The following is a 9,223-nucleotide window of genomic DNA, read 5'->3' on the forward strand; positions in this document are numbered from 1 at the left end:
ACAGGCCTTTGTTTATTACATATTCAGTCTAGAATTGCTGACTTTGAAGAATCAAGCACTTGAATTGGGCCAGATAAAGTGTCAGTGAAAAACTTATTACTAATTGCATACCTCTGTGATGGTTATCGGGCATTTCTTCAGATGTGGATTTTGACCTTCCTGTGTTTTCATCAGCAAAACAGTCTTTGTCTTTTGCTGCAAGAAATTGATGGTTATTTCAGGTTTACAATATATTTTTTTGTCAACCATATGACATAACTGGATTGTTTCTAGCAGAAATACGGTAAAAAAAACCTAAGTGTCATTCATTTGGGACCAGGTGGTGTGCCAGATGGAAATGACTGTCACACACATCATAAGATTACCTAAAATTGTTGTGTCAGTCTCTCCATCAGTGGCAAGCTCTGCCTCTGAGCAGATGTCACTGAAGATAAAATGGATCTTCTCCTCTGCATGCTGTTCATTGGAGGAGCCGTGGACTGAGTTGTGGAGGATATCTGAGGCAAAGCGGGCCCTCAGGGAGTTTGGGGACGTCACCTTTGCATGTTCAGGGTCTACAGGGCCCATCATGGCCCTCCAATCCTCTACTGCATTTTCCTTGGTCAGGATGATCATCATACAGGGCCCCCTGAAACAAACAACAACAGACTATTATGTAATGAAATGCCATTTTAAGTATTTCCTGGTGAAGCCTGACTCGCGTCATGTCAGATTGTTGGTTTATGTTATATGCTTTGCTACTATGACCAGTGATTGCTCACGGTTGCTGACACATATGACTGATAAACATTACCCATTCACTGTCATTGTATTCAACACAAACATATGGGAAAGATGGATGCACCTGCCCACATTCTTATTCATCTCATCTCCTCTTCAACGGCTTTTCAGGGGTCAGGTCGCGGGGGCAGCAGCCTTAGCAGGGGACCCCAAACTTCACACTAACCAGCTCTTACAGGGGGATCCCGAGCGTTCCCAGGCCAGTGTGGAGATATAATCTCTCCACCTAGTCCTGGGTCTTACCCGAGGCCTCCTCCCAGCTGGACATGCCTGGAACATCTCCCTAGGGAGGCACCAAGGGGGCATCCCTACTAGATACCCGAACCACCTCAACTGGCTCCTTTCAACGCAAAGGAGAAGCGGCTCTACTCCGAGTTCCTCCTCCGGATGGCTGAACTTCTCACCCTATCTCTAAGGGAGACTCCAGCCACCCTCCTGAGAAAACCCATTTCGGCCGATCTCGTTCTTTCGGTCATGACCCAGCTTTCATGACCATAGGTGAGGGTAGGAAGGAGAGCTTTGCCTTCCGGCTCAGCTCTCTTTTTCGTCACAACGGTGCGGTAGAGCGACTGCAATACCGCCCCTGCTGCTCAGATTCTCCGGCCAAACTTGCGCTCCATCGTCCCCTCACTCTTGAACATAATCCCTAGGTTCTTGAACTCCTTCACATTCAGCTATCTGTGACAATATGGTCTTTGTTGCTATGGATATAAATTTTGCAGGACACTTAGTATTGTTACAAAAGCAGCCTTTGACTAAACCTTCCTAGTAAGTTTGAATTTGGTTGAAATGTGAAACTTGTTTTAGATGTCTAGGTTAAATATTCCAGCTGTTTAATGTGTATTATATTTCAACATGAACCTACAAAGGGCCTGCTTTACTCTGACATTTAGTCATTACACATTCTAGACATCTAAAAAAAGTCACCTTCCAACTCAGTGAAGCTTAACATAAACATATCAATGAGTATTGATCTGCAAATCACCAAAGTGCTTTCTTGGATGATGCTATAAAGAATAACTGGGCTACCCTGAAAATCTTGTTTTTTTTTTACTGTCAGGGGTTTATCTGCTCACCTGGCTGCAGTGATTTACAGGTGCACATTTCTGAACACACCCAACAGGTGAAACAGGCCTGAAACTTCCAACCAGAGAGGGCAGTAAAGCTGCTTTTCATCCTGGTTTTAAGTTAATCCTTAAATACGTCACAGGATATAAAGTGGTACCTTAGCTTTAAAAACAAACTTGTAAAACATTCTACAATGGCTTGAATATAAAAATACAATTTTAAGCGTAACTTGTGGCATAGTGACAGGAAAGGTAGTTTCTCAGACTGAAGTGTCCAGCTCCACACATCTATCTGTCCATTGTATCCTGGCAGTTGTGTATCAACCACGTGAAGGAACTAATCGGAGCGGAAGATAACTCTACAATCAAAGAATGAAACTGAGATGGACTTTCTAACCAAGCCTGAGGCTGCCTTGATTTTTAGCAGCTAAGATTCATGTTAAAAGGGGCTCTCAAAAGTTTCAGCGGCAACAGGAATTAGGGCAGGGCTGCTGTGGTCAATGTGCCCTTCTCCTGTGGCTGTGTTTGGGATATGCTTACCGACACATGGATTCCACCAGTTGGTTGAAGAAAGGCTTCTCCCTGTGATCTTTGTAAAACTCCTCAGCCATCTCCCTCGACAGCACCATCTCCTTCAGCTGTGTCACAGAGAAACCGCTGTCTCTGATCTCCCCCAAAATCCTTTCTGCTAGAGTTAATAGAAAATATACTATAAGATGACTTATATAAACGCAAGTTCATTTTTATATTTTACTAAAAGAGCAGAAGTGACCTCTGTGTTCCTCCATGGCATCAGGTTTGATCACTGCCAGTGTTCGCTGTTTAGGAAAGAAGAAGTTGATCTCTCGTTCTGCCTCTTCATGGCTTTCACTGCCATGCAGCTGGTTGATAGGCTCGTTCTCCACAGCAAATTGGGCCCTAAGACTGAGTGATGAGGGACACGGAAGTCACCATTACAGGCATGATTAGGTATCTTAGTATCTTAGTATTTACCAACTAATATTTGATGGTTTCCAGGAATTATTATTTAATGAAGTGGTGTAATTTGTAATTTTTTCACTTTGGCACACCCTGCCTTATCTGCCTCTACTTCAGCTAGTGATTTGTCAAATTTTTAAGATTGCCTTTCAAGAAACCCCAGAAACTTAAGTGAACATTGTGCATTACACGCAGAGAGACACAAGAATAGAACTTTATCTCAAATGTATCTTTGTCTTGTGACTACACCACGGTTGGAAAATAAAATGTTATCTAGTTGATTTCTTCCTGTGTGATTGTAGAATGGTAAGCCTTCTCTCTCTTGTTTTTAATAACCTGAAAAGAGAAATATAATATAAGTCCTTTCTAACAAGCTGTCAGATGGTTTAACAATGGAACCTCCATTTGTTATGACTCCACAGTAACTTCTCTGGACTCTGGATTTAATTGTGTAAATAAATAAAGCAACACATCACTCACCATTCAGGACTCTCCTCTCTGGCTTTAATAACATCAGCAGGACCAAGGATGTTTTTCCAGTGATGGACAGCCCCGGTTCTAGCCAGAGCCAAAACTAGCACTGGCCCACTGTAAATACACACATATTAAATGCATGTCTGCAGTAACAGATTACAGTAGATTTTTTTCAGAGCATGTGTAAGTTACCTGGTCATGCTTTGGAGCAATGCAGGAAAATAGTCCTGCTCAACATGTTGGACGTAAAACTGTCTGACCTGCTCCTCTGTCAACATCACCTCTCTTTGGAGAGCCACGGTGAAGCCTGACTTGTGGATTTGAGACAAAATCTCCTCTGCAGAACAATAGATATCAAATACACACTCATTGCCAGTTTATTAGGTACAACTAGCCAATGCGGTCTAATGCAGCAGTCCTGTAATAAATCCTACCTTCATGAAAGTTTTTGCTTAAACTGTTCTAGCAGTTTTAGTTTTAGCAGTGTATTTATTGCATTGCATTAGACTTCATTAGTTTTATTCGTGTACCTATTACAGGGATAGTTCTGATTTTTGACTATGAAAAAGTTCCTCATACAACTCCACTTCAAAATATTCAAACTATCTTTTTAAACTGGCATAAAGATAGCCATATTCTAATTTGAAAGTATGATATAATTTTCTGCAGAGATCAATAACAAAAAAAATCTGCAACTGCCCCTTTGTGGTGGGAATCAAAATGCAGTTGCACCATGTCAATATGAACCACCTTTGTGTGTTTTTCTGTGCTCACACACTTGTGTACTTGCGCTTGTGTACTTGGCACAAGCCCCACCTCTGTTTTCTCTGGCAACGTCAGGCCGGATAAGAGCCAGTGTCCTCTCCACATGCTCTTCCTCCCCATCCTGCTTCGTAACTGAAGCCGTCCTAAAGTTGGGGAAGAAGAAGGCGAGCTCCCTGCTGGCCTGGTCGATGTCCTCACTACCGTGCACGGCGTTGAACAGTGTCTGTGTGCCGTATTGTGCCCGCAAGCTGCAGGAAGCCAGGGGGGGAGAAAGGAGAGGAGAGCAGATGGTTGCTCGGCTGGTGCTCGACCAGAGAGAGGCATAATGTTTGGGTGTGTCTGACGGAGCAGGCGAGAATGTGCTGTTTGTTTGCTTTTTCAGAGTTAAGCCTGAGATTGTTTCACACTTTTGCAATCGACTGTGCGTGAATAAATGCCTATGCTAGAAACAAATGTTCTTCTTAACAAAGCATCCATATCTTACGGTGTTTATACCATTGTTGATGTTTTCTCAAATCCATTTATGAATGTAGCATACTTCCAATAACTAACCTTTCTGGTTTATCTCTCCTGGCTTCCTCTATGTCTGCTGGGCCAATGAACTCACGCCATGCTGGTACAACGTCAGCTGAGCCCTCAACCTGAGAGAGTACCAGAATATGGGAAGGACCACTGGACATGAACTGCACCAAGTCTTCTAAGCAAGCCTACAAATCACATACACGCAGAGACAAGCGCATACACGTGTTAATGCAATGAACACATTTAACAAGAAAGACCAAAGGTCTTTTTACATTGTGAAATCAGGATTCATATTTAAAAGGTGTAAAAGAAAATTTGTATTTATTTATTTTTAAAAGGCAGATACAATTTATTTTATGTATTATATCATGAAGACTATTGCTTTACCCAGGCACATTTCCTTACCTTTTATATTTCTGAATCTCTAATCATTTAGTCTGATCACAAACAGCGTGATAAGCAAAAAAAAAAAGCTGCTTACACAGCAGGTCTATTTTGAGCCCTGTGCAGAAATGCAGATGGAAGTGTGATGTATTGCAAACTAATTGAAATGATTTTTACACTGGTTGCGACTACTCTCCCATTAGGATGTTGACTGAGAATTTAAATTACCCATACTCACTAACATACACTAAACTGAAGAACAAACACTTACTGTTATGCCTGTATCTGACAAATGTTCGTCTAAGATGCTTTTTTGCTATTATTCTATTATACAATATTCTCACCACACCTCTTCTGCTTTGTGCTGGTAAAAATCTCGAGCCTCAACCTCAGTCAGGGTGCGCTCCTCCTGGGTCAGGATCTCAAACCCAGCATCTTGAATCTAACCACGGGAGTAATGTCAGGATAATGAACAAATGTCAGCAGGAAGGCTTGAGACAATCTTGTCTTCTCAGAGTGTGAGCAGTGTAAGTCTCTGTGTACCTTCATAATGATCTCATTTGCCTTGCCGTGAGCAACAGCATCTGGTTTGATGATTGCAACTGTGTAGGATTTACTGGCAGGAACTACAACAGAAAAGAACAACATGAGTGACGATTGGCATTGCAGATAAAATGGTGAACAGAATCATGATGATGCTGGTAAACAGCAATGGTAATCACAGTAACAGCATTATCAGCAATAATGAGAAAAATCAATTGACAGCTAATATGATTATCTTGCTTCCACAGTACCAATTATGTTTTCTTCATTTTCTGACTCATGTGGCGTCTCCTCATCTTTCTTCTCATCATCCACCAGACCATCATCTTTAACCTGATGGATAAAAAACCACAGCAAAATGAAAACAATGAATGCTTAAGTGGGTGTGTACAAACACAAATACATACTGTATGTCCTTGTATAAATGGACTATGGCTGGAACTATTTGTTATTTTAATATTGATTCATCTGTTATTTTCTCAGTGAATACATTTTTTTGGTCGAGAAAATAATGAGCATAATTATGAGAATAAATCAATGGTGATTGCTACAATTAGCTTGTTTTGTCAAACTAATCCAAAAAATGTAATTTAATCTTTTAATTTAAGACAAACAAAAGCACTAAATGCTCGCATTTGTGAAGCTAGAACTAGAGAATGCATTTTTGCGTAAAAAATATGTTGTCCCTTTACTGATTATACTGTATCACAAAGCTAATGGACTAAGCTGCAACTTAGCAGTGTATGCTTATTTATGAGTGTGGTTGTCTGTACAGTTTATCTTGGCATGCATGGACTTTTCACTACTTTTATTACATTTTCTTTGTCTGGTTATACTGTATGTCGATGGGTGTATTGGGGTGACAACTTATTTGTTGTATTTTTGTTGTGTTTTGTATATATTTGTTCTAAATAGTTTCAGATTCATTTTCTGACGATTGGCTATTTGACTTATTGATTCATTGATTAATTGCTAAATAGGAAAACATTTTGTTACAATGGTAAAAAAAGCACAGGTAGAAATAATAAAATCAATGACGGCTGAACTTCATTTTTATCCTTCAGCTTACGGGGACACTTGTGCCACCTGTGTATTTCCTCCTATGACAAGTCAAAATGTCTGCTGTGAAAAGGCCTATTGCTTCAGCTCTAGAATTAACATATGTGTTAATATTCTGTACTGTGTAACTGTGTATATGTATGTGGGTTTAGCTTATTGCTCACCGCTTTGCGTTCACCCCCTTGCTCCAGGACCAACTTCTCCTTGGCCAGTTCCTCAACAATTATCCTCTGAAGGAGAGGAGCATTGGCCCCTCGCAGCACAGCCACGAGCTCCCCACCCTGTTCATTCAACAATACGCAGACCTTTTCATTCAATTTAACTCAACAAGCAATGACAAACAGAGATGCAAAAAAGATTCTGCACACAAAGAACAAAAAAAAAGGAATGCTGGATCAGGAATGTGCACAATTCTGATAAAAGGGATTTAATAAATAAAATAATTGGCTGCATATTGCATCACCGCCAGAGAGATCACGACTCTATTCACGGCCCTATTTTAACTACATCATTACACCTCTGAGCATTATAGTCAGGATAAAACGGAAAAAGAAATATAGCCAGAAAATAAACAGATAAATATAGAATTAACTGGAGAAAATATTAGGACAGAAATTAGAATATATCTTTGTTGTCCATCAGGGTGGAAATGTTGTCTTCTACTCACCAAACACAAGAAATAACAACAAAATAACAGTTAGAAAAACAAACGCATACACAGGGTCACATATTAGACATTCAGAACAGTTCATCTTCACTTCTTAAATACATTTTTAGTTGCCAGATGGACTCTATAGCGCCTCCCGGAGCTCAAGGGCTCAAACATGCTGAAGAGAGGATGGGAGCTTTTTCCTAGGCCTTTCTGTAAACATTTTTTGTCAAGGGCTTTTGGGATTTGCCAGGTTTTTTTTGCCATTGACACAAACTTAGAACGTTTATTCTTAAATCTACAGTTTAGGTACAGGAAGGTGAAAAGTTAAAACCCTCAAATAGTTTTGTATACTATAAATTCTGCTGACTGACTCAGAGGCCGCTACGTTTGATAAGGCTATAGGGCATCTCTTAATATACGCTGAAGCATGAACGCACACATTTACTGTACAAGCCTACACACACACACACACACACACACAGACACACACACACACATACACACACACTCACACACACACACACACACACACACACACACTCACACTCAACACTCACCCCATAGAAGAGGAAGGTGGGTTCACACTTGCCTCGATACCTCTCCAAAGCATCAATGCTGTCTGCCTCAGCCTGCACCACACACACAAGCACACACAAAAACAAGTTTAGATCTGCTTCTTCACATAACTTGGTTTAAATTTTGAAAATTTAAATTGTTCAAATCATTAATTCACTTGGGGCTTACTGTGGCAAAATGTAACAGGTCATCACCCAGTTCGTTCTTTATTTTTCGTAGGAGACTAACCACAGCACGACAAGGACCACACCATTGCTGGTACACATCTACAACTACAATAGCGATGTGTGTGTGTGTGTGTGTATGTGTGTGTGTGAGAGAGAGAGAGAGAGAGAGAGAGAGAGAGAGAGAGAGAGAGAAAGGGAGGGGGAAGAGGTACAAGCACTCAATCTGCAGTTATCCCTATGAACACAGTGGGGCAGCAGCATACAATAAATTACATCCAAATGACAAAGCTCATTCACACACTTGCACTCACACACAAAGAAATACAAGATACAACTAGTTACAACAGTATGATGCAGATGCATAGTGTTGTGATAGTTTCTAATAGATTTGAACGTGGCCTATGGTAGCAACAACCCCTTTCCTTGTGAAGTTCTTAACTTGGTTTAAAGTTACCTGTCAAACCTTTGGTCGCAAGCATCTCCTCCCACTGCTCTTGGTTTGTGACAGACGCCTGGACGAGAATAATAAGAACAAAAAACAATTCACGTCAATGCTTCATAAAGCTATCTTTAAGCATAGAGGGCTCTTTACAAACGCCAACCTGCAGACTCGCTTCTTTCTTCTTGCCTGCCATTTGCTCAATTTACTTGAGATTTCTAAAAGAGCTGCCCAACGAGATTATTTTAAAGATAAGCTTAATTAACCTGAAATTAAAACGCAAGTATGGTCGAGTTTCTAATCACGCTGTCAAATCTCCCCAGATGCCGCTCACGCTTGTTTGTGCCCCTTAGTTGCTAAGCAACGGTGTCTTCCGGAGCAGAACTATTTGACTGAAGTGCGCCGCTAAAATAAGTCCGTCAGCTTCTGTTGGCACTGTGAATGAACACCAAAGCAGGTTCTTTTTTGATTTGTTTTATATTGATACGCAGTTTGATTCGTTTAATAGCACATGGCAGTCAAAACCTCTGTATGGAGGACTAAACATGACTCAGTCTCAATAAATAAATAAACAAACAAACAAATAAATTAATACATAAATGTTTAAATCAAATACAGGAATAAATAAATAAATGCATGAATACATTAATAAATGGGACCTCCTACCTCATTAACATACAAACACAGAAATACAGACATAAATAAATGCATAAATAATTGAATGAATGGATAAATAAATTGATACATAAAATACATGAATAAATGGGACCTCCTACCCCATTAACACATGGACACAAAAATAAATAAATGTATAAAT

General features: G+C 40.2%; 1 protein-coding gene across 1 annotated transcript; it reads right to left on the reverse strand.

Annotated features, from left to right (window-relative positions):
- Positions 1–294: 294 nt before the first annotated feature.
- Positions 295–8,461, reverse strand: LOC310952417 (thioredoxin domain-containing protein 6-like; the record flags this gene model as incomplete). The annotated part of the gene is made up of 14 exons (XM_083921029.1): positions 8,422–8,461; positions 7,969–8,072; positions 7,782–7,853; positions 6,737–6,853; positions 5,765–5,846; positions 5,514–5,596; positions 5,320–5,412; positions 4,617–4,771; positions 4,116–4,312; positions 3,492–3,636; positions 3,306–3,413; positions 2,620–2,771; positions 2,388–2,532; positions 295–628 (listed from the first exon to the last, which is right to left on the reverse strand). Exons 1-14 carry the CDS (start codon positions 8,444–8,446, stop codon positions 295–297), a joined length of 1,812 nt encoding a protein of 603 aa, XP_083777155.1. The 5' UTR covers positions 8,447–8,461.
- Positions 8,462–9,223: the final 762 nt, after the last annotated feature.

Source organism: Echiichthys vipera, assembly GCF_963691815.1.
Source record: "Echiichthys vipera genome assembly, chromosome: 10".
NCBI lineage: Eukaryota > Metazoa > Chordata > Actinopteri > Perciformes > Trachinidae > Echiichthys > Echiichthys vipera.